The 26,389-nt window shown below is 40.1% G+C and overlaps 1 protein-coding gene across 4 annotated transcripts in view; it reads left to right on the top strand.

The window, feature by feature from the left end:
- WDFY3 (WD repeat and FYVE domain containing 3) overlaps positions 1-26,389 on the top strand; it is a 145,969-nt gene that overhangs the window by 29,495 nt on the left and 90,085 nt on the right. For all 4 annotated transcript variants that reach the window (XM_079306951.1, XM_079306950.1, XM_079306949.1 and 1 more), the window contains exons 2-3: positions 3,125-3,219; positions 20,798-21,008. In XM_079306951.1, the coding sequence (XP_079163077.1) occupies positions 20,829-21,008 (180 nt within the window). In that variant the 5' untranslated portion in view covers positions 3,125-3,219; positions 20,798-20,828. The remainder of the gene's footprint in view (positions 1-3,124; positions 3,220-20,797; positions 21,009-26,389) is intronic.

Genomic DNA, 26,389 nt, shown 5'->3' with positions numbered 1-26,389 from the left:
GCCCTTCAGTGCAGCAGGGAGCTTTATGTAAGCCATGGGTGGGGGTGTTTTTGATGGCTGAGACTTGTTTACTGAATGACACTTGGATTCTGGAAAATAATAGAGGTGGCTGCTGCCAGGGTTCAGTGGTGGGTCACGAAAACGAGGTGAGGCAGAGCTCGTCTGCGCCGTGTCGGCTGAATCAGACACGGCTTGTGCTTGTGTTCTGGGGAGGAGAAATCACCACTCTGTTTGTTTTGCACTGCAAGTGGAACCACCGTGGCTCCCTGCTGTATTTGTTACTTGTGGTGTACTTTTTCATGAGGTAATGGCCACTTGAGATGCTTTTGAAGTGATCAGGAGCAGCCACCGGATACGGGATGGGCAGTTTGTTCTCTGCTTTGCTGCTTTTCCATTGTGGGTTTGAGCAGCCTCTGGATAATGTGTGATCTGCAGATGGGAAAGCCATTAGCCAGAGAGAGAGCAAGGTGCTGCCTGTCTGGAGAGGTTCAGGTGTGCTTGGATTCCTTTCTGCACCCTCTCAAGTGGGCAGAGATGGGTGAGGAAGCCTGTAGGCAGCACAGCCATGGAGTACCCATATTGCCTGCGTGCTGCCAGGAGATCCATTGTTCCTGTGAAAGTCAGGAACCTTGTTTGGATGGAGAGAAGGTGAATGCCCTAAGAAATCATCTAGGAAAGCTAAATCTGAATCTTGTTTGAAAAGCACAGATCCTTTCCTCCTGGAAAGGTTTTGTTGTTCGTGCCAGTCACTATACGTCCCAGAGATATTTCTCCTTTACACTGGAGACTTGCTGAGGCAGGAAGGTGACTAAGCTATGATGTCCCCTTGACACTGACCAGAACTGGCTTCTCCTTTCTCAGAATTTGCAGGAGGATTTTTGTCAGAGTAGCTCTCATAAGGGCTTCTGTGCCTTCACTAGGCTGGGACTTGTGAGGAGGCTGGAATCTATCTTTGGTGCTTTCAGAGTTTTACTCTTTGTGACTGGTGGGTTCAAAACTAACCTATTTTGTTACTTAGTTTAGTTACATTTCTTTGGAGGATATTGATGTTTTGGGATATTCAAGGTTGAAAACATCTTCCTTTTTTGTCATTGCTGCGGTATAGATGGTGTGTGCTATTATTCTTGCAGTCATTTTTGCTAACCACTTTTGATGACCACAGGGAGAATTAAAGCTTGGGCAATACTGAAGACCTGGTTGATGGAAGTAAAGTAGGAGTGTTTTAGTTTTTTGGCACCACAGAAGGCATTTAGTTCTTGTTAATTATGTTTAAACAGGACCTCCTGCTCTCCTGTGTTTATTGGTTTTGAGACTGCTATTCACAACAATTCACTTTGTGCACATACATTTGATAAAGTCTTTCTCAAGCTATTGTGACCCTAACAAAATATGGAAGTAGGATAAATGTAAGGGCATCAGGACTTAGAGACAAGGCATTCCAAATGTAATGTAGGAATATAGATAAACCATAGATAAACTTCTGATTCAGGACCAAGTAAATAACACATATGAAAGAGGGTTGCAAGCTGCCTTCAGAGTTGTACTTCCTCATGGCTTTTTTTACAGTTTTAGCTGAAAAAGATGCTGATACTATCCTTTAATTTCTGCTCAAGGATGATTGTGGATTTTGAGTACTTGTAGAGTAACTGGTCATTTGAGCTTTGCAAATATAGTAAGTGTTAATTAAGTTTAGTGCAATCACAGTCTGATCCGATTTGGAGCCTGAGACCTCCATTGTCCATATTTAAAAACAAAAATGTTTCATTTTGAACTTGAGAGACGGTTGTATGATAAAGTTCTTAATAGGGTGAAATGAAGATAGCTGAAACTGCAGTTCCTTGTTTGTTTTAAGGTTTGTCCAGTTCCTATGACAAAAAGACCATTTGTTTATCATCTTACTTTAAATATTTACTTGCTTCTGCAGAGATAAAATCAAAGTGCCCTCCCTAGTTTTGGTATTTTTGAGTTCCCTGGTCCAATTTCTACAGTTTTATGTGCTGTGCACACAGGTGTTATTTCGTTCTTGCTGGTGGCTCCTTACTTTTCTCCAAGAGCAGATGGAACTGGAGGGAGAAGGTTTCACAGTCATTCACAGACATTCTCCTTTAGTTATTAATGCTGAACACTTGCACTTGCAAGCAAGTGACTTAAGATTTTAGAGGATAGAACAACATCATAACAAAATTTTATATTGTTTTAACCTCTGCAACATCTCTGTGAGCAAGATTTTCACATTAGTGCCATCTATTTTACAAAGCCTTTCAAAGGTACCTGATGCTATACTGCATCAGAATATTATCTGCTCCTGATAATTTTCAAAATAATAAAACAATAAATGATATAAATTGTATTATTAAGTTTTTCCAGTTCTTTTAGGCATGGCTGTACTGTGTAGTGCTCTGGAGTGCAGGAACTCTGTACTAATAGTGCCAAATGGGGCTGATTGGGAATCAGAGGTCAAATAATCAGAGGTCTGTCATCTCATGGCTGATAACCAAGGTGCAGTATTTCACCTAGTGATTTGCCAGGTCCTACTGCTATGTTTACTGCCTCTACCACCTGCCTAGGTTAGCTGGAGAACCTTGTACTGGATTCATGGAATCGTGCTGAAGTGAGCTCAGTCTCAGTGGCCCTTGTTGGCTTGTGTGTGTCCACTTGCAAATTCTAAGATGAATATTTTATAACTCTGAAAATAAGAGGCAGAAAAACTAGTGGAGGGGCCAGGGAAAACTGCATGTTCAGTAGCTTCACAGCTGCTCAGCTGGGTTAGTGTCAATGTAGCTTAGTTCTTATTCCCCTGCTATAATGATGAGAAATCACTTGGCTCCTCAGAGGGATGCTCTTGCTGATCACGGGCTGTCACTGCATTAATTACTGGGTTTGCACTTTGTATTAACTCTTTTAGCAGTTCATGTGCTCTCAGTCAGTATCATTTAATCAGAGAAATGCTGCTGTGTGTCAGTTTCTAGTTTGCTACAGTTCCTTTTCCCAGAGCTATTTAAAAGATTTCTTAGTTTCTGAAAGTCCAGTTGTCATAGGAATGACTCTTCTTTCATTTCAGAAGAGCAGATCTCCATGACTTCATTGTCACATTTGTATTCTAACCTTTTTCTCTTTTACCTAGTGAGAGAGCAGCTTTGGTGTTGAAGAGAAACCTCAGAAAGGAATGGGCCCTGTTCTCTTGAAGCTGTTTGCCCTGATCCCAGGAATGCTGTAGAGGTTAGTGATGTGAATGTTGAAGAGCTTTTGTGCAAATTGCCTTTTGATTTGTAATTGGCACACTCTTCAGTAAATTCTGTGTGAAGCTGTTCATTTGCCTGTCACAGAAAGGGAGTTAATTCAGGCACTGTCAGAACACAGTCAGCTTAAAATTGCTCTACCCAAACAAAATTTAGTATTCTGTTTATCTGTGGGGATGCTGTGGAAATACATTGCTGGGTGGTCAGAAAAAGTTGTGTGGGTGTGATGCATGCTCAGAGACAAGATGCATTAACTTGGAGGTTTTAATCAATAGGTTAAATAAAAAAAGGTAAGAATGATCATAATACATGAGACTAATGCCTGATTCTTCTCTGAATTTCTCAAGTCTCTCATTTTTACTTTGAGAGAAGAATACTCCTGATCTTCAGTAGAATTGACAGGCTAGGAAAAGTCCATTCTGTATCTACACAGAGGTAATGTTATTTCTACTTCTGCCTTAAGTGACTTGTATTTCAGTGTTATATCCTAGTTTATTTGGGTTTGTACAAACTGTATAGACTGCTTGCTGTGAATGCTTTTTCCCCAGAGCTCCATAGTCCTGCTACAAATATTACAGCCTACAAGAGGTTTCCTTTTGCAACTAGAACTTGAGTCTAGTTTACTTCCATTTGTTTTGGAAAGCTGGCAAGGATTAAGTAGATTTATCATCTGTGAATGGATTACTTTTCAACTACTGAAGTTAAAAAAAGGCCTTATAACTTTATATATATATAATTGTTAAATTCAGCAAAACTTGGTTTTGTTGATGAAAAATGAATGTAGCAAGTAAAATCAGATGGAGAAGGGGGGAGAGGGAATAGCTAGGCCTATTGAAGTACTCCTAAAGCAAAGAAGTGAATTTCCATAGGAGCAGTTGAGTTAATATCTATTAGATCTGTGTGGTTGGCTGTAAAGGATTCTGATATTTGTTAGCTTACTTTACAAACATGGTGGGAGTTGTGTGTGTGGTATGGCTACTGAGGAGTAATGTCCAAGCTTTGTTAGGACACCCTTTGACATACATGCTCTGTTTGGAGCAAAAAGAAAAACAGCACAGTGGAAAAAAGGCTGCAGCCTGTCACAGGCACTGAAAGTGAAGAGTTGGCATCACTCTTTGAGGCATGTAGAGCTCAACAACTGCAAGTGCTGCCATCTCTTATCAAGAGCTCTAGTCATTGATGCATTCTCACAATCTTTATCTTGTTTCATATAAAACTGAGACTTGTAAAGTATTCAGGGGTGAGGTATCACTTCTAATTTAACAAAAGCATACAGAAAGACACAAACCCCAAAGCACATCCTTCCATGTGAAGTCCTGCACTCCAACATCAATGCTATCATTCTAGCTCTGTGCTGCTGCTTTTGTTTCCAATGTTTTATTCATTAACAAAAACCACAAACCTGTCTACAAGGGGGTCTGACAGAACCATGTCTTTTTTTTACTTCAGTAGAAAATACCTAGCTCCCTTCAACCTATTGTGTTTAGATTTTTTTGAGACATATATACTACTTTGTAGAGAATAAAATAAGATGAAAGGTTCATCTCCTCTCCTGGTAGTCTTCCTCTTGACTTAGTAAAAGCAGTTGGTTTCAAGCAGCCTGTTGAATCCAGACTATTTTATGAATCTGTGAAGACTGTCTTGTTAGAATCCCAATCTGCTATTCAGATACTTATGTAGGAAATATTTCCTTGGCACTTCATGCATCCTGTTCTTCCAGTTCTGAGGACATGCAAGAACTGGCAGAGCTTAACAGCTTGGTTTTAGGGTTGTGGTTATGTTCCTTTCAGACCCAAGCCTGCTATATTTGATTTGGTTGAGCTCTCTGTGGGGCCACGTTGAGTTTCTCTCCAGCTGTGGAATGACTTACCTGCAGCTACATGGATAATAGTAAAAACTGTGATGCAGTTTATGAGCACACAGGAGATAATGAGATAAGGGAAGACAGCCAACTAACATAAATTTGCCAGAGAGAAAATGGTGTCAAACTGATTTGTTTGCTTCCTTGACAGATGAATTAGATTAGTGCATAAGGGAGGCAAGAGATAGAAGTGATACAAATAGGAGTGTATAAGGTTTTGAAGGATGTTCTTTTGAGTGTAATATGTGCATTGGTTTTTTTAAATGGGATCATCTTTAAATTACTATATTACAGGAGCAAAATGTATTAAGAATGGTTCAGTGGAGCATTTAATAGGGATTTGGGATCACTTGGAAAGGCATTTGAGGTAGGCTTCCATACTAGCTTGTCATGGCTGGATTTGTCAATGACACCCATGATTTAGACTTTGGTACCTGGAGTAGCGTTTGCTTACGAGCTGTGCAGGTGATGCCAGTTTGGGAGCAGACAGAATGGGCAGCCCAGTGTGTGGATATGAAGCTGTTTGTCACTGGGGTAAACAAAGTGTGTGTGTTGGCTTGACCTGACTCAGCCTGTGTTTATTTGTTATACCACAGGAGCTCAGTCAGTGTGTATAACCTAATTATGCTGAGTTTACTGCGTTGGATGGCCTCTTCCAACACTCACAGCTTGTGGTACTTTTCTGTCCTTTAGGAAACTTGCAGCACTGAAACCTAGAACTTGAAAGGAAGTGTTTATTTGTAGCAGTTTCTTTAGTCTGCCAGAGGGAGAAAATGTGTGATTAGGGAGGAGTTGACCATATTTTTTAAGGGCTTTTGTAGAATACGATATGAAATATGGAAATAATTGTTGTCTTGGGATGGTGTCAGAGAAGTCTGTCATACTGCTTTAAGTTCCCTGTGATGGAATGGGGTGTTTGCTCTTGTGTATACAAGAGTATGGCACACAGTGCTCTTCATAGTTGTCAGGTTATCATGGAAGATTCATTTTGTGGCTCCCTTAGAGGTAAACACCAATATTTCACACTGGGTCAGTAATTTTTGCTAGCAATAGATTAATGCCTGAAACTCCCTTTGATATGTTCCCATCTGTGATTCCATAGTTTCTTATGGATGTGAAACACAGTGAGGCAAAAAAGAAGAAATCTCCTTTTAGGTTATCTCTGTGGGGATGCTGGTCTGTTTCTGTGATCCCTGCTGCTGTTTTCCTGACTTTGTGGGTATGACTTTCTCCTTGGTATCCTAGCAAATGTTTTTCTAGCAAAACTACAAATTAAGAAGGTACACCCTCACAGCAGAGAGTGGTGCACCAGTGGTGTAATTGAAATTACAAGAATGCTGTAGAAGTTTCATGCCCCATCTTCTGTCCCAAAGGGAGGGGGGATATTGGAAGAGCCACTGCTGATAAGTGATAGCCTGTGAAAGGCAAGCTTTAGGCAGTCCCTTGGAAAGACTTTTAAGTCCCATGAATTGAAACAAACTGGAGGTACAGTAAACCTAGTTTTAGAGCTTTCCCTTGTTTGATTTTAATTTCAAGAAGCTGCCTGGGAGAAATCTCAAAGGCACATTCCTGTAGATGCAAGAATAACTGTTCAAAGTGCTGGGAGATAAAACTAGTGTGCAGCAATTTTTTAAGGAAGGAAATAATAGTGCAGAAATGGGCTACCACCTGCCTGTGTTGCAGTGAGAGTATATTAGAAGTACTGTTTATTTTTTGGTGTTGCTAAAAGATCACCTTAAGAGAAGACAGAGAAGTAAAACCCAACTTAAGAAATAAATGTATGATAAAATTGTGAAGGAATATATGGATGTATAATAGAAGAAGCCTTTGCTGTAATACTATTGTTGCAATTAGATCTTAGTATTGAGCATTTATTTACCCAATTTTTTCATGTGCCTTTGTTTGTCAGCATATTGCTGGATTTCACTCAGTTTATTGCATTATGTTTGTCTTAAACATGAACAAGAATAGTTATCCTCATTCTGTACACTGCTAACTGTCAAATCTTAAAAGGAGCACAAAACCAGAGAAAAGGGGTAGCACTGAAAAAGTTTTGTTTTCTCTCTTGTGGAGAGCAAATTCTCCAGGTTTATTGCATCCAGAAACAGCCAAGCAAGTGCAGGTCATCTAAGTGAGCCCATAGACTTTCACAGATGCACTGCAGAAGCAAGGACTTGCATTAAATAGCTACTCAGTGATTTCTGTACCTGTAAATGGCATTACAGTGCATTTGATAAGACAATTCCTGTCTATTTTTTTGTTTTCTTCTTGGTGTTTTTACCTCCAGCAAGGAAGTCTATTTCCTTAGTGTGAGTATTGTGCGTATGTGTAGGTGAATTCAAGGGAAAAATGTGGGCAAACTCCATGTCAGTAGTTGTGTTTTTATTAGTGGATGTTCTCTTCTGGGACAAATTTAGTTGGAAAGCAGTGCCACTGTAGTCATTTGAGTATCATTCTGGGAGAATTCTTTTCAGAGAACTCCAGCTTCAATCATAATTTGTTTTCTATAGGCTTGTTTAATACTAGGGGAAGGGGCAAGTGTAGTGGCGAGGCATAACATGTGAGCTGGATAACATAATGTATTTCTTTCTATAGTTTTTGTTACTGAAACAAAACACCTGGCAGTTCTAGATTGTATGGTGCTGTGCATGAAAGTAGCATGGCAGGCTAGAATAGTAAACAGTGTTAAAAAAAAACACAACAAAACAACAAACCCCTGAAAAGCAGAAGTTAATCAAGAAAATCCACATTGCACCTCATATAGATTCTATTAAGTAGTGTCTCTTATCCTTCATTTTTTTTTTCCCCTGAATAATTAGTTCTACTGTAACCAAAATTGAAACATATTTACTTTCCTGTGAGATAAGAGAAGCAGGAAAATGTCATCTTGCAAATTAATTTGTGAGCCATGATCCATCATCCTCCTTTGCAGTGACTCTGCTGCCGACCAGATGTCGTTCTGCTCGAGCGCGCAGTTTTTCATCTTGATCCGGCGCTTGTGTGATTGTGATTTATTCTTTGTGAAGCAGCTGTTTCAGTGGCTGGGGCCTGTGCATTGCAAGGAGGAGGGATCCCTTCCCTTGGAGGGGGAGCAGCTGCTCCTGGCTCCCAGTCCCTCCCTCCTGGGTGCTGGTACAGCCGGCGCGGGGGGCAGAGCCGCCTGACTGCTGCCGCGATGTTTACTGACCAAGGGCTGCCAGCGCCTTGGAGGCACCAGAGCTTGCCTCCTGTCTCTGGTGTCTTACAAGGACAGGGCTTGAAAAAGAAGATGCTGGCACTGAACTTCAAGAATTCAAGGTAGGGTGACACCTAAATGAATCCCAGCTACTCTTACTTCTTTGCGTTATATTTTCCCCCTAAGGCTAAAATTTAATTCCATGACTAGCACATGTGAAGTTGTACCTCTTGCTGTTATAGGAGAAGCTGAAACAAAACTGAGATTGATCAGAGTTTTAGTCAAAATCTAGTGACATTTTTGAATAAAATGAGTAATGTATGGGTGCATAGTTTTCAGTGTTTGGGATGTTGGCTCTAGAGAAATAAGTCAAAAGTAGGTAGTTTGCATTTATCATCCCAGCTAAGGAAGAAAATAATTAGTTTGTCATATGGGTAGTTTTCAAAATACAGCTAATATGAGCCTTGAGTGCAGTAGTTGTTATAGTGTTGTGTTACACATGTGCTAAGAAATCTAACAAAGTAGGAGAAAATAGTATTTTCTCTTGCATGTTATAGGCTTCATTTTTTCCCTTTGAATAAGAAATTCACTTTTGATTTCCAGCTGTCCTATTTAATCTTGTAATACACTGCAAACTGGTGTTGAGAAATCATTTATTCACTGTGAAATTCAGCTTTTATTTTGGAACTATTGCCAATCAGGGCAAGAACATGAGTAATGAAGAGAAAAACAAAAATAGCTTTGAAAGTAGTTCTGGTAAATAGTAAATATACCAACCTCTTTATTGGCAATCAAAAGTAAGCAAGATAAGTATAGGTTTTCTAAAATGTTGCTGCTTTTACCCTTTGAGAGACACCAACTTTAATATACAAGAATATTTACACCCACTTTGGTCATTTAATAAGTATGCCATTGTAAAAAAAAAAAAATTCCCTGGAGAGCTGGAACAATCCATTCATTTGAGTAATTAATATTGCTATTAAAATCTGCAGTTTTATCTGCTTTATGTGTTTGTGTTTTTTCTTGTCAAGTGTTTCTTTTGTTGGGGGTGTTTTGTCTTTCCCCCCTTTTATTTTTTCCTGTTTAATCCTTTATCTGACACATTCACTGCTAGGGATGGAAACCTTGTAGCTCTGGTGGGCTACTTCTAAATGCAAACAGCTCAGTCTTGCCTTGGATCTGTCCCAAGCTTTCTCTGCAGGACAGTGTTCTGGGAGCAGCAATCTCTTGTGTTACTGGGGAGCTAGAGAGATTCACAATCAGGTCCTTTGTTTCTATTCTTTGCTCCATGTGAGGCTCCTGAGAAGTGTTTCCATGTGCAGTCTGGTGGAGCTGGATCCAAAACCAGGCTGGGAGCCCAAGATGTAATCCAGCTCTACCTACAATCCTCAGGTGTTTGAAGACTGAAGATGAGACTGAGAGGGGTTGAATTGCTTTTATCTTCAGTTTGTGACTGTCATCCCCAGAGGATCTTCTGCCACTCAACAGAGAGGGGTCAGGAGAAGGAGAAGAGAGGGAAGGTGAGGAGAAAAGACAGTACTTTACTCCCATTGTTATAAATAGTTACACAAAGCATAGGAATCTTTTCTGTTTCTCCTAGAGGTGGTGCCAGCTGAGGGAAGTGGGATTGTTTAGCCAGGGGAAAAAGAGGCTTGGAGAGGACATTACCTGAAAGGAGGTGCTAGGGAGGTGGGTAACAGTCTCTAGTCCCAAGTTAAAGGATGAGAAGAAATCACAGAATCATTAGGGTTGGAAGGGACCTCTGGAGATCATCCAGTCCAACTCTCCTGCCAAGGCAGGGTCACCTGGAACAGGTGAAACAAGAGTACATCCAGGTGGGGTTGGAATGTTATCATAGAAGGAGACACCACAACCTCCCTGGGCAGCCTCTTCCAGGTATGTGCCACCCTCAATGTGAAGAAATTCCTCCTTCGTGTTGAGGTGGAACTTCTTGTGTTTTAGTTTACGGCCATTGTTTCCCATCCTGTCACTGAGCACTGCCAGAGTCTGGCACTATTCTCTGGGCACTCACATTTGTGATATTTATGGGCATTAATGAGATCCCCTACAGTCCTCTCTTCTCCAGACTAAACAGGTCCAGCTTCCTCACATGAGGGGTGATCCAGACTCCTCATCTTTGTGTTCCTCCTCTGCACTCTCTCCAGTAGCTCCTAGTCTGTCTTGTTCTAAGGAGCCCAGGATTGAACACAGCACTCCAGATGTGGCCTCAATAGGGTTGAGCAGAGGGGCAGAATCACCTCCCCAAGTCTGCTGGATGCACCCCAGCATCCCATTGGCCCCAGCCATCAAATGTCCTCAAGTTTGCCAGGGAAGGCTTTGACTGGATATTAGGAAAAAGTTAATCACAGAAGGTATTATCAAGCCTTGAAAGAGGCTGCCCAGAGAGAGGAGGCTGCTCCAGTCACCATCCGTGGAGGTATTTAAAAGATGAGCAGATGAGGCAGTTGGGAACATGGTTTAGTGGTGGACTTGATAGTGCTGGGTTAGGGGTTGGACTTGATCTTAAGGGTCTTTTCCCACCTAAGTGGCCCTTTGGTTCTTTACTGTATGGTGTGCAGAACTTGATTCCAGCGGAGCTCAATGGATGCCTTTGGACCATCCTAATTTCAGGCAGTAGATATGTATGCACATACTTCTGCTGCCTTTCCATTCATCTCTGGACTGAATTGCTAATTATAAGGTCTTGGGCTGTTGTATTTTGTTTTGCATTTAGGAATACTATGAACATGCAGCTTAAAACATTGGGATTTATTCACCCTTATTTTCTTCCTATTGCTTCAGAAATAAGCAAGTATTTTGTGCCCAGGCTTTAATGCTGATTTAAATGCAGATACACTGCTGTTTTTGTTGCAATCTTTCTGCCTCGATGGTAGCAGAGAGAGGAATTTTATTACATCAGCCAAACATGTGCTGGTAGGATCATTTTGTTGTTTTTCTTATCCGTGTTGTTAGAAACAAGGGTTGGCTCTATGGAGACAAATTTTACAGGTAATGGGCTTCTACTTACTGCTCTTCATATGCAAATTTCCTAAAGGCAAAAGAAATGTTTTCTTTTCAGTATATAAATGGCTGGTTTACATGGCTACAGGAAGTTTTTGCTTTAAATTGCTGTTGAGAAGAAAACCCACTACTACCAGCACCCCAAATAGGGACCATGCTCCTGATTAAAAGATTTGGTGACTTTGTTAGCTAAATATGAGAACCAGAGTCACTGTTGTCATTACTGAGTTTGTGCTGTTGGGGGCTACTTGCTTCCAGCATGGCCTTAATGTGAGGATGTACAGGCTCTCCTGTTCCTGTTTGCAGGTTTCCTTCCCCATCTTCCCCACCTCACCCTCTCACTCTCCATTACTTGGAGAGGTGAATAGACCAAAGCACTCTTCTCTATTCTTGGTGATGGCTCACTGTTTCACTATTGATTTGAATGCTGTAACTTTGCTAGGTAGGCCTTTTTTTGCTTTGCTTGTTTACTACAAATGCAAGAGCCACTCTCCAGGACAGTGTTTTTATTCCTATGCATTCAGTGTCTACATGCCAACCAAGCACATGCTTATCTCTTCATATCCCAGATTATTTTGCTTTTTTGTTTGTTTTTCTCTGTCCCCCCCACTTCTCATCCTCTCACCTTTTTGTGTTTTCTAGGGGCTTCTTACCAGAATTTTCTCTCCTGAATTTCATGTTCATTGCCATGCAGTTCAGGTCATCAAGCTAAAATTTCAGTTCTGCTCTATTCCCAATGGGCTGTAACTAGTATTCTGTTTGTCCAATTAATGCAAATCAGTTTATTTAAGCCTTTTGAAATCAAAACAAAAACAAAAGAAGAAAAACAGCATTCAAAGATGCTCAAGATATTTTGCCACGAACATGTCAAGAATTCAATTACAAGCTGCTGCTCTCTCCAAGAATATTGAGGAAGCAAATAGTCTGTTCTGTTTTGGTTTGAGTTTTTTAACCAGTTGTTACCTTATCTTCTTGATATTCTGCATATTTTTCCTGATGCTGCATAAGTTAGTTGTTTCATAAGCTTCCAATAAAATGTTCCAATTGATTCCTCCATTTCAGATGATTTTGCTGAGGTGCAAATGTTTCTGAGCTGTTTCAACTCTGCCAGCATATGCTCAAAACCAAAGTGATATTTCAGTATTTACTTTTCCTCTATGTGTTTTTCAGCTCCAGGTGTTTATAGCAGTATTGAGGTTTGCAGGATAATGTGAGATTTTGATGTTATGATTCTTGCCAACCAACAGGCGTGAATGAGGATCATTCCTACCTCAAATGTCCAGTTACAAAGTTCCAGATTAACACTAATCTGATGAATTTTAGGTTCCAAAAGTAATCTGCTGGGTTTATAATGTATTCATACTGGATACACTGAAGAACATGATTTCTGTTCCCTCAGTCCAAAACCTGTTAACTTACTAGGCATCACTCTTCTATAAATAAGTGGTTCAAAAATACATGCTGTTGAGAAATGTCTCTATTTTTGTCATGTTTTGTGTCTGCTCCAGCCAAGTTGGACTTTGCTTCTGCCTGTCAGGATTTTTGTGTTACATATATTTTTGTCTCCTCAGTTAGCATATTTTTTCTGGTAAAAAAATGTCCTTTGCATTCCTTGAGTGGAGAAGTAATTGTATGTCCAGAGCTTGTGGCAGTCAAAGCTGGATTGCTGGTTTGAGACCACACTGGAGCAGGTCAGAGGAGTGGAAAAAATGCCTCAGTGGTATGATTGCATAAGCATGGGCAAATGGTTTCTTGGAGCCTGGATGTCTATGAATAAACCACCTGAAGGTGCTAATGCAGGTGTTTCCTTTCTAACATATTACCTGTATAGAGCCTTGTACTTTAGTCTTCACTGTAACTGATGATTAGGGGTAATGAAACGTGCCAAGATTGATTTATTTTCTGGAATGACCATTCCTCATCTTGTAGAGCAGAAAGGCTTCTTTTACACATGAAGAGTTTTGTTTGGTCCTCAGCCCAGCAATGGCAATATGATTGTGTCTTGAACAAATAATTGAAAACTTTTTTCTGGTATAAATATTGTCTTTTTTCTCCGACCTAAGCAGATACCATGGAGCAAGAACAGTTTGGGGTATGGAATTTTCCACCTTCTATGATGGCTAGCAAACCTGAACTGGTTTTTGTTGATCAGATCTGTGGTTATATGCAGATGAGGTGGTTTAAGACTTTGCATTGAAATTCAGAGATGAAGGTATATAGAACCCAGCAGTCAAATATGAATTTCAGGTAGCCTTAGGGTTGGTTGGATGGTGTTTCTTGGTCTTGTTTTGTAGAGAGATAAATGGCCATCTGTTACAAATACCTCAAAGATGAGGTTTTCTGCTCCTCCTAGTTGGATGCAATATTCATTATGTGCCATTTGGCTTCTGAAAATTTAAAATTACTCATTCAAAGGTCCCCTGACCTTTGTAAAAAATGTACCTATTCAAATGCTTACAACAGCAGATTTACTTTTTGGTTCTCAGGATTGTGTGTGATAGTTCAAGACAAAATAAGAATATATATATATATATATATGAAAATAAAATCTTTCATTTTAGTTGAAGAAGATGTAAAGTGTGAAAAGGTAGACACCTTAAATCAATGTCTCAAGTCTAAATAGCCTGTATTTGAGCTTTCTGGCAGTTTGCTTTTTCAGCATTTTCATTTCTTTAGCTTAGTTATCACTTTATTACTGAGCAGAGAAAATGCAAGTCCTTAAATCTTGTTAAAGGCTTCCTTAAAGAAAAGCAGTACTGAGAATTGGGTTCATGGTGATGACAGATCATAATGAGTGCTAAATAAAGATGTAGGAAGTGGAATTATCATCATCCAGCCAAAAATCACATTCTAGATGCAGTGTGGACAGATTTGTTCCTCACAGGAAAAGGTGACACACATTTGCTTCCTTGTGTACTGTCTTATCTTTACTCTGTGTAAAAGTAGCTTCTGTTTCACAAGGTGTGAGTTTTGCACACCATCCCCAATGTCTGTGAGCCATGATTGCAGTCACATCCTTTGCCTCCACGTGTGCATGGGTATCCTTCATGCCAGGTACCTCTTGTTCTGTGCTGTTGCTCTGAGCAGTGATGTTCAAGCAGGCTCTTCAGTCCCAAGAGCAGCCTGGATGGTGGGACTGCACTTGAGATATCCAAGTTCTCTGTGCTCTTCTCGCACAGAAATAGCAACAAATTAAAGTGATGCAACTTCAGCTGAGGTTTGGAGAAGTACTACGGTATTTTCAGCTGGGGTAGGATTCAATACTTTGTTTTACAGGCTTTATTTTTTGAGGGTGGCTGACAAAGTGTTTGTAGCCTGGAAATATTTTGTTATAGTAGCACAAGTAATTTTGGGAAATGTGGTTAATAAAGCATTATAAAATGCAGGGACAAAGTTATCTTCTAGATATAAGCTTTACACAGTAAATCAGGAATAGAATAGGCTATTTGCAGAAGTCCAAAGCTGCACTTTATTTTCTTATTTGAACAAAATGAAGTGTAAAAAGTTGATATACCTAAAGGTCATTTTCATTTAAGTTATTAATAAGTAAGAATATATAACTTATTAGTCTTTAGCAAGACAGCTCTCCTCCATCCTCACAGCATAGGTCAAAAGTATCACTGTTATTTAATTGTTGTCCTTTTACACTGAATATAAAACATTAACCTTGAGGAAGGTACAAACCACAGGAAATCTATTCTATCAACACTTGCTATTATGTGTCATTATCATGAATAATTTGTGGGAAATGGAAGAAGATGAGTGATGTGCATGTTTTACATCTTTAGTAACTATTTATTGAGAAAGATAGTTTCTTCATATTTGTTGAAGCATTAGGAATTCTTGTTTGCAGAGATTTCAAGGCATTAAGGTCAGATTGAGCATAAGAATAGCATTTCTAATATTGCAAATAACAGAGAAATTGTATCTTTAGCTGTCATCTGACTGGAGTTCAGAGAACAGGAAAAACATGTCCTGAATCAGAGAGCAAGGCTTTGTTTGTTTGTTTGTTTGTTAGAGGTGTCAAAGCAAAAGTAGCTGCCTTGAATTCTCAGGTTTGGGTACTACCTTGTGAATTTAGACACCTCAAGCAGCTCTTCAACCTGTAGAAACAGAACAGTGTTAACTCTTCTGTTCATCTAAAAAAGTCAAGATTAAGTTTTTAGGTGGTAACATAAGGTTCCTCAAAATAAGTTGAATTATTTCAATGCAAAGGAGAAAAAAAACAAACCACACATACAGAAGTCATGACCTTGAAATAATAGTGTGACCTTGCAAATCCTTGCCTGCACACCTTCCTTACCTTCCTTAATGATACTTAGCAATATAAAAGGTGGAGTGGGAGTTGGTGTTTTCCTGTTGGGGGGATTTCTCAATGAAATAGTTCCTGTTTCAGCCAGGTGACTGGATATTTAACAAGAGGAAATCATAGTATGGGAATAGGCATTTTTATTACTGGGGCAGAATATGGGATTTGCTTCAGGCTCTCCCTTACTGGGAACAGGCAACATTTCCCAAAGGCCATGTGTGCCAGTTCAGTCTGTCAGGGAGAGCTCATGGCATCCTTTTCAGCAACACAGCTTGCTTGTGCATGATTTTCTTTGTGTGTGAGTAGTTGTTTTGTGTTTGGTGGCAGGACTGGTTGGGGGGGAAGGGAATGGGAGGAAGTAGTTGTGTTCCTCTCTTCCCCTCCTGCTGATGTTTTTGTCTACAAAGAGAATTTTTTATTCCTGCTCAGTTCTAAGCACAAATGGATGTGTTTCTAGCCAGTAACAGCTCTTTATTGTTTCCTTTGAAGGCCAGACAATGTCCTTTTGAATAGTGCATATTGGTGATCATCTTCAGAATGTTAGTATTAACTACATGGGTAGGGAATCTGAAATTCAGGGAAGAAGTTACAGGCCTAATGGGAGGGAAATAACAGGTGTGGAATAAAATGATTCTAATGAATTTCTGTGATTGATTATAGCAAGAAGACTTAAATTTCATTTTCTTGAGATAGCTAGAGTGGAGGTGTTTACTGGTGTCCCATTATAACCTGCAAAGAAAGAAGTTGATTCCTGTTTCAGTGCTAAGCTGCTGATGTAATACCAACAGAGTGCCTGGAGAAACACTTGTGACTGTAATTACTAAGCAGATAATTACCTAGCTGCTTATTTAAATAACATCCTTTTGGAACTAGATGCACAGCTCGGACCTGTAATAGCTATTGTTAAAATGAGTATGTCTCATGCAGCTTCTGTCTACTTTTTTTCCTTCACAAATGTTTTGATAGCTGTAGTAGTATTATCCATACATTATTATACCCTAACTTGTATTAATGATTGTGTGTGTGTGTGTTGTGTTTTTCTTGCAGTGTCTGTCTTTGAGCTTTGTAAGTTGTTGGTATTTTCTGTAATGTAATTTATGATCATTTTTCCAACAGCTTCCACTAACATTAAAAAACACTTTGAAATATTTTCAAGGTTATAAATTAGGTCTTACACTGACTCCAGTGAAACTTCTGGGGTTCATCTTGTGGGATTGCCATGTAAATGTAACAGAAAAGTGAAGAACCTTGGTGAATGGCATTCTATCAGAGCTGCTCAAATGGGTCAGCCTTGCTTATCCTCATGGGGAGATGTGCAGCCGTCTGACAGCCCGTGCAAAAAACACAAAGGGCTGTTTTTGAAGTGAGAATGCTGTGCTTTGACTGCTTGCTTCATTTCTCCTCACATGGAGATTCTTCTGCTTCTACCACTAAGAGAAAGCTGTAATGTTTATTACCAGAGCAGTGGTTTTATTGTGTATGTTTGTAATTTGCTCATCAAGTGTCTTATTTTAGTTTCGGTCTGTACAGGACATGATGCTCTGCAGCTGCCATTAATTCACATTTTTAGCTCTAGTAGCAGAAGGTGGGTACAATAGGCTGAAATGCCTCAATCCTCCTGATAAACCATGTGCCTGTCATGGTGGGCATGGTGTCATAGGACTTCCACTTGCTTAATTTGCTTCCTCAGAATAACTTCTAACTTCTTACTTAACTTTAAAAAGCCAAACACCCAACAGCTGGAATGTCCAACTCACAGGTTCCCTATGAAGAGTGTGTCTGCTTGCACCTGCTGGGGGAAGAAGCTTATCAGGGCTTCATAATAAAAAATGTGGGGCAGCAGTGGGATGCACATACCAGAACAGGGAATGTGAGGCAGGGAAGAGACTCCTGTGCTGAGAACAGGTTTCTGTCCTTGCCACTTCCACAAAACTCCTCTTGAGGTTTTTGGAGCTGCCCTCTAATTGCATCCTTTGTGTACTGAGTGTTTAGCTCTGAGATCACAAGCTGAGAGGAGGAGGACATCAGCTGGTCTCTAAGGGGCACAATGCAAGCAAGCAGAAAAATTCAAGCATTACAAGATTGTGGGATTAGCTGCACTACAAAGTATCTTCATGTATATATATCCCTTATTATTAGACATCATCAATTTCAGCATAAGGGAGGTTGTGTGTGTTCATTTGTGGATATTGAGGCTGTTGCCATGCCTGTGCTGTGGGGCACATCTGTGAAAGGAAGTTGGTTTATTAGTTGTGATGCATTCTGATCTGGTGGGGCTGCCTGGACAGGAGAATCCCTGAGGAAATGCACTACTGGGTGTGCAGAGGAGCCTTTCAGTCCAGGTTGTAGGAATCAAGGTGTAGCATCATGCTCAGAGGGATGAAATAACAAAATACTGACCAGCTGCTCATGAAGCATCTGCTGACATTGGCAGGAGGGTCTTTGGCAACTGTAGGAAGTGAATGTGCAATTTAAGACTCTACTGCAATGTGTGTGCAGAGCCAGGCCAAATTCAAACTCTCCAGTCATTTACTAACTTTGAGTTTGCCTCTCTTAATTATTGTGCAAGGTGCTTGATTGTCATGTGCTATAAACAAGCAGTTGTGTACAGGTGAAATGATGGTTACTGAAAATACTGAAATATTTTCATTTTTGATATTAAGGGGTCTGCCAGGTCTTAATGCTGAATTCAAGTCACATGTGATGCTTGCAACTGACTGAGGATTGTGCAAATGCTTTCACTTAGTAGAGTAGGAGGACCCTTTTTTCTGCATACTTTTTGTATATAGTAAAAGGTTTAGGTGTGCTGCTTTCTCTTTTTTCTAATTCTAAACAAAGAAAATATCAGTCAAAATATTTGTACATGAAAAAGTAGCAATTTGTTCTTTCACTGTTCACATTCACTTATCTAAGATTTGGGCCTAATGCTGGAGGTCCCAAAGCTGAAAACTGTCTTCCTATAGATAATATGTGATAATCAGAGAAAATATCACTGAATTTGGGCAGGCAAAAATAAATCACAGAAGTTCTTTCAGCTTTCCACCTACAATATATTTCAGATTACATTGCCTGGAGCTCACATTAGCATTTTTCTAATAAGAGAGAAATACAGTAGGAGAAAACTCTAAAATTATTCCAGAAGTAGTATCTACTTCGGAATTTAGTCACTTTTGGGGAAAAGGAAAAAAAGGTAATTAATTGGGATGTTATTTGTTATGTCCTTTCTCCTCTCCTGCCTGCCCAGTCTTTTATGTTGAGGTCCTGCTTATAGACAGGAGGGACCATGACTGTAATGGGGAAGTGAGAACTGTTTTAATTGTTCTCTGCATTTGTCATTCCTTGGGGTTAGCTGCCCTGGTGGAGGTAAATAGATCACAGCTTCAAAATCCCTGTATACCAGGAAAATAGTGTGTAACATTTATTTGGACTTCTCTGACTATAAAAAAATTGTCAGGTCTATAATTACAAGTGGCTGAACCAGTCTAAATTTATGTTTTAGGTGTATGTGTAGGCTGAATAAAGCAATAGAATTTAAAAGAAAAATTGGCCACATGAGCAAAAGTCCACAGCAGTCATGGATTTCATGGCAGTATGAATTTTGGGTGGGTACAGAAGTTCTCAGCATTTTGTGAATCATAGAAAGAAATTTCAAATATTGTCTTTTAAATATTTTATTAAAAAGAAGATGCAGACTTTTTTCCTGTTGCTTAGGCAGTAAAGGTTTGGGTCTTTGAGCTCAGATGTGTTATTCTGTTAGTTTACCTCTTACAGCAAGAGTAGCATCTCCAAACTGAGTAATTTGGGAAAAGCATTGAGTTTCTGGAGGAAACAGTGTTGTGATTAATCACTGTGTGATTAATGCTGATTCAAAATCTTACTTATGTTATTTCTTAGGGATGATATGCCAAAAGACAACATTTAATTCTATCCAATTTTCATTCAGTTGTGAAAAGCTAGTGCACATTTTCAGCATGGACTGACAGTGGCTTGTAACTTAGCTTTTTTGATGACTTCTCATTTCATGAATTATGTTTTGCATGGAACCAAAATGTTCATTAGCATTAGTTCCTAATGTTATACTATGTGTTAGTAAAATACTTTATGAATCTGTTTTATGAACATGTTCCAGAAAGGTATCTCTTTCTTCATTTAGAGAGAGAATATTTTGTTTTATTGCCTTCACTTTTACAAGCATAACTCCAGTTTGTTATTGATGTTATTTTCCTGGCTTTAGCACCCAGCTGCTGTCTTTCATCACAACTTAATCTTTGGGTTGGAGTTCTTCAGTAATGTCTGCTTTCCCTTTGTTGCTCTAATTACAGCACCTTTGGAATCATCACTTCTCCTTTTATTAATTGACCCTCCTCTCTTTTTGATAATTTAAATAATTAAATTCTTTAAGTTTCTTGCTGCAAGGCATTTTCTATTCTTGAGTAATTTTTGCAGCTGTTACTGACCTTTGGTTTTTCAGCTACATTTAAGCAGTAGAGATGTAGGCATTGCAATTCTTTGGAGTATTTCATTGGTGGTGGTCTTTATATATGGAACAGAAACTCTTTTCCATTTATTCCCCTTACTCCTTCCCTATGGTTGTGAGGTTAGTCCCTTTTGCTGCAGTGTCCAATTGGCTACATCAATTTTAGGGATTTCTCTTCTCTGACCCTCACACCTCTTGTGCAAGGTTCTGCCTGATAGGTTGGAAGATTTGGTTGGTGTTGTTTTGAAGACAGAGGTGTTGTTCTGCAGAGCCAGTAGCTGGGGGGTGAGATGAATTATAGCTCCACTGGACAGCTTTGTCTCTTTGCCATAGGAAAGTCAGGAAAAAATCTATGCTTGTCTCTATATGATAAAACCAACATCTGGGAGAGCTGGAAGGTCTTGTGTGATTAGATTTTCAAGTACTGTTTTGATGCTAGAATTAATTTCAGTAGGTAACACTGTTGTAAATGCTGTGGGATGTGCACCAAAGGATTGTAAAACTCATCCAATAAAAGGTACCAAAGAATTTTGCAGTGTTCAAAGCCTTCTGGAGAATATTGGATGTTTTTCTCTTTTAGACACATCCTAATCAATGCCTGGCTTATACAATTAGCTAATGCTCTTAACCCGGTGTGCGAGAGGGTGCTGTGCATGGAAAGGCTGTGACAGAACCGTGCCCCAGCCCGTTCTCAGCAGCTGCTTTTCCCTGGCAGGACCCGGGGGCGCCTGCAGCAGCCAGCCAAGATGAACATGGTGAAGCGGATCATGGGCCGGCCGCGGCAGGAGGAGTGCAGCCCCCAGGACAACGCGCTGGGCCTGATGCACCTGCGGCGCCTCTTCACCGAGCTCTGCCATCCCCCGCGCCACATGACCCAGAAGGAGCAGGAGGAGAAGCTCTACATGATGCTGCCCGTGTTCAACAGGGTAAGCCAGGCAACGTGCAACAGGGTGTCCTCTGTTTGAATTGCCTCCCAAGACCTTTTGGTTCTAGCACAACAGGTTTTCTCCCATTGGCGTCCTTGCAATTTCCTCCGTGTCCTCACACTGTGTTGTGTTAGGGGATAAACTTACCTTTGAAGGTTTCTTACCACTTTTTCTCAAGTGCAATCCACAGATGCAATGTAGGCTGACAACTTTTCTTCAGTGGCCACTGCTATTACAGTCATCTGATTTCCAGCCTGAATTTTGGGAGCAGGTTCATACCCACTTTTTTTGTGTGACAGCACTGTCCTTGGGTCTAAATAGCTCCTCTCCCTTCTTTGCATTTATTGTACTGATGTATATTTTGAGATAGCAATCATACTGTGTCCTGCCAACTTGGTTTTTCTATGCTACATGAGCTGAGCAATTTTAATTTCTCATGTGATATGTTCTCTATATTCTTATCACCCTTTTAGGCCTTTTTCAATGTATTGAGTCTGAATTCCCCTTCTTGGACAAGGGAGATTTTGAACAAGCAATCTGTAGGGAATGTATAATAGCCACTTCTACTGTGGCATTCATATTTCACTACTCCCTTGTACTTAGGAACTGAGATTTTGTTTGGAGGTAGAACTATGACAGCTGTCACTGGAATTAATAGGAACTAAATCCTCTTGATGTCTTATATCATTCAGTTACCCTGTCAGGTTATTGTGAATAATCATTTTGATAGTAGTTTTAGGGTCATGAAAGACCAGTAAGTACAGATCTAGCTTTCCTTTTCTTTTCCCCTGCTGCATGCTCTTACACCTTACCTCTTGGATGATGGATTTGTGCTTGTATATGCTACCCCAGAGAACTGGAATAATCCAAAAACCTAAAAGGATTTTTTGTTGAAAGTATGAAGGTGTTAGACACTGAGCTGCTTGCATGTTTGTGCTGGTTTTGCTGGGATAGAGTTAATTTTCTTTGTAGTAGCTAGTGTGGGCTGTATTTTGGATTTGTGCTGGAAATAATGCTGATAATGAATGGGGATGTTTTAGTTACTGCTGAGCAGTGCTTACACAGAGGCAAAGCCTTTCTGCTCCTCACCCCACTCTACCAGTGAAGAGATGGGGAGTGCAGATGGAACTGGGAGGAGTCACAGTGACCCCAGCTGACCCAGTGAATATCCCCTACATATGATGTCAGGCTCAGGATGTAAAACAGGGTGGGGGAAGAAGGAGAGAAGGAGGTGGGGGGATGTTCAAAGTGATTTGTCCTCCCAAGTCACTGTTACACATGATGGGGCTTTGCTCTCCTGGAGAAGGCTGGGCACCTGCTTGTCCAGAAAGCAGTGAATTAATTACTTATTTTACTTTGCTTGCTTGCATGGCTTTTCCTTTCCCTATTATACTGTCTTTATCTCAACTCATGAGTTTTCTACCTTTTACCCTGCTGTTTCTCTGCCCTGTTCCACCTGAGAGCAGTGAGCTCGTGTGGTGCTTAGCTGCCAGCGGACCTTAAACTGCAACAGTGCTGTGTAGAAAAATTAATCCTAGTCAAGACATAGTATTACTGGGATTTTCAGTCTACTAGGTAGTGTTCTTTAGTGGATGGATCACTTGAATGCCATTCTGTTGCCCTAGGTCTTATTTCTACTGGTAACCTGTTTTGTGAGTTTGGGCTAAGTAAGCTCAGTTCATATGCCTCCTCTTTAATTTATCTTCTTGGATTACATGCCTTTTAGTTATGGACTTTCTTGATTTGTTTCTACAAATTACCACAATAGAATCTTAATCTTGCCTTGAGCCCATGAAGGTTATTTTGATGTAGTTATGCTTGGAAATCTCCCTCTGGTGGTTACATGAGGCTGATGCTTCTGGAAAATAGAAGGCTCCCACTTAAGTTTCTTCAGCACTTAACTCTGATCTGCAGGTGGAGAATTTTTTCTCAGCCTTTGTGGTAGCTACTGGCAAAAGCATTATGTCTGTAGAAATTGCAGTTGGTGATACTGCAGGGCTTAAGTAAACCTAGTGTATCAATGCATGCACAGCAGTCTAAGGAAAGACTTTGATTAGACTTCTGAGATGGAAAGAACCAGTTAAGTTTTAATTTCTCCATTGTTTCTGCCTTTTCTCTTTTCTGTTTTCTTTCTTAATACACATCCCCCCACTCCCTTTGCACCACTTGCTGGCTTTGTCATAATTCTCAGCTTCTCCTCTGGACTCTGCTGAAGGCTAGTTGAAGTTACTTCATCTCTTTGCACCACTTGTTCTATCTGTCCTTCATTCAGCTTGAAGCATTCTGAAAACCAAATCAGTAGCCTCAAATTTTCTTTTTACCTCATCAAAATTAGCTCTTGTCTAAGTAATCTCAGGTAACATATTCTTGAACAGATTGATGGTTTCTGTGATTTATATTTGTGTGAATGCATCTTGGCTACTCTTTTCCTCAGTTTGTCCCCTTTTTTGTAGTAGCTTTTTCTTCCCCAGGTTCCCCATGTCTCTTTTCTATTCTTTGCAGAATCCATCTAGTTTTGTTTGTGGGCTCTTTTCTCTGAATCCTAGAGACTCTTTTGTCCCCTTTTTTACTGAAGTGAACTTGGTGCTGAAAGCACATTCTTATGTGTGTGCCAGATGTTTTGTTTTTCAGCCCACTTCTGGTTGTTTTCTTCCTCTTTCCTCTTCCCCCCCCATTTCCTTGTTTAGTTCTAACATCACTGTCCTCAAGCTCTACATGCTTTGAGCTTGTGAGCTTCTTGGAGCTGTCCTTTGTGCCACAAATACAGGCCATTGCCAGATGTCACTTCAGTTTTCAGTCTCTAAAATCTGGATCATAGCTTGGCATATTATAGAAAGCAGATGTTGTTTCTGCTCTTTCACTTTCTTTTTTGTAGACCTTAATGATTATTATCAGTCATCAATGAACTGATAATGATAGTGAATGGGAAAGTGTAACCCAAAGAAAACTGGCTTTTCTTGATCAGTCAGATCTCATCCTGTCTCTGCTATAGGAGTATTTTTCCTTGCATTTCATGTAGAGGCCTTTATGTTTTCCTGTATTCAAGAGGCTGAGCAGGTGTGATGCCATCTCTTTCTACTTTGACAGTTTACCTCTTTAGATTCCTGGCTAATGCCACCTTCTTTTGATGTTCACATACAGAGTCTGCTGTGGCTTCCTTATCTAGTTATCTAGTTTTGTGTCTTCTGGAGTGTCAGCTCTTGATGGTGCAGCTTGTTTTGGAACAATTCTGCTAGCTTAGTAACTCTGCAGGTCACAGCAAGCCAAATTTTGATTGGAATAAAAAAAAAAAGTGCAAGAAAAAAAAAATCTTTTTCTAAAGAGTCTTGGAAGAGATTTTCTGTGGCAGAGATGGTAAATCTTGGTTCATTCTAAAATCCTGACAACATTTTTCTCTGAGAAGGGACACTTTTGCTGTCAGGAAACGCTAAAACATTATTAGAAGTTCCTTTCTAAAATTTTTCTTGTCTCTCAAACATAATCCTTTAGCTGCAGATCTTTTAGGTGATCAGATATTAACTTCATTTTAATTCAGACTCTGAATCTATCCATCAGTTTCTTTGCATGGTTGTCTTTATTCTGTTGAAGATTTTTATGTACTTTTCCTATTACTTCCTCAAGCAAAGATTATGATGGTGTATCCTAAAAGCATTTTCTGTTATAAGATTGGAGTGTCTGTGTTAGGAGGAGAAACTCCAAACAAACTGTGAAGCTCTGATCAAAACTTCTGTGCCATCCCTTAATGTGTAGTACAGAAGTCTCCTATACCAGAGTTGTGAGCTGTTGCAAGTGGGAGCTGCATGTGTTTGGCTGGAATCAGTGGGTGTGTGTGTGCACAAAATGCAGTAAGGAGTCCTGGGAGAAGCATTATTTTTGCTGAGTGCAGTGATCTAGAGTGAAGAAGGTGACTGTGCTGCCCAGAGGCATCCAAGTGGCCAGCAGCAGGCAGTTAAATAACCAGGGTATCCAGGAGCTCTTTTGAGGCTTTCTTGCTTAGCCATGGGGTTGAGTTTTTTCCTTTCATCAGAGGTATCTCACGTTTTGTGTGAAATGCAGCTTCATTTCCTTTTTATTTTTTTTTTTTTATGGTGAGGGTTATTAATCAGTAAATTCAGCAGAGCTAAAGCATTCTTAGGTTTGTTTTATAGATAGAGCACATCTCAAATCTGCTGTGGATAAAACCATCTTGCTCATTCTGGTAACGAGTGGGTTTACAGACTACTTCTTTTTCTTCATTGTTCAGGGAGGCTTATGAAATGGTGAATCACATAGTAATGAAAAGCTAAATTGATGCATAATTAACAAAAGATTGGCCCTGTAGAAGAGTGGTCAAAAGGCTCCTTTCAGAGTTCAGTGATTTTGTGGAAGCACTGCTCTACCAATGTGGTGGTAACACTTGTGTGGTATGTGAGAAAAGTGGATGGAATGATGAGGAGGCTGGTTTTGAATAAGTGGTACATTATCTTGAAAGAGCTTTGCTTTTCCTTATTAAAAAGACTGTTTACTGCTGAAATGTTTAACATCCTGTTCCTGATTTTACTACCACTTTTAGTCAAAGGGTATATAAATAAGCAATAGAGATGCTTATTCTACATACTGCAAACTTGGTTATGGGGCAGCTAATTAAAATCCACTTGACCTCAGTTAACCTTTTACTGTAACTTTCAGTTCTCTGCATTTTCTGGGAACTGATAAATCTGAGCAAGCTCAGGACAGGTAACAGGGCCAATAGCTTTTCCTCTTCACTTCTTCTGGGTGAAGGAGCTTTAAACAGTTAGTGATGACAAGATGCTAATGTGCATTCTGGTCTAGATAATCTTGCTTATGCTATGTGAGCATACAGACCTCAAGGCCCTCTTCCCTTACAGCCTTGTGGAAGTTAGGGGCTCTTGGATGATTAGGGGCTCTGGGAGCTAATGCAGGCAGCTGCAAAAGGAGGCCTTGTGAAATATTTAGGGAAACTTGGATTATCTGTGCTAGGCATGTTGTGTAGTCTGTAATTTAAATGAGAGGTGTTTTTCCTGCAGTGCAAGTAGACAGGAAAAATATGTTGGCTGTTTTGTGATATACCAGAGCAACTGACACTAAGGGAGGTGAGAAGTCAAACTTTGACAAAAGTTATTCTTCCTTCTGCCTTTTAAGTCTTTTTCAGTGACTTAGGGGTTCCAAGGTTAGCTGGCACCACAATTGCCTTGCATCTCTGTTGGCTGTAATCATGGATTTCACTGGATGTCTCTGGACTTGAGCATGACCCCAGCCAAGTATGTCAGCAGCTCAGCTGTAGCAGGATAACTAGGTCACCCAGAGAAAGGAGACAGGAGTGAAGCAGCTGTTGAGTCCAAATCAACTGCACTGTTGTAGAGCACATCCTCCTTCTGGGA

Source organism: Erithacus rubecula (assembly GCF_903797595.1).
Source record: "Erithacus rubecula genome assembly, chromosome: 5".
NCBI lineage: Eukaryota > Metazoa > Chordata > Aves > Passeriformes > Muscicapidae > Erithacus > Erithacus rubecula.
The sequence above is the reverse complement of the archived record's forward strand: the minus strand, read 5'-3'. Positions and strand labels throughout refer to the sequence as shown.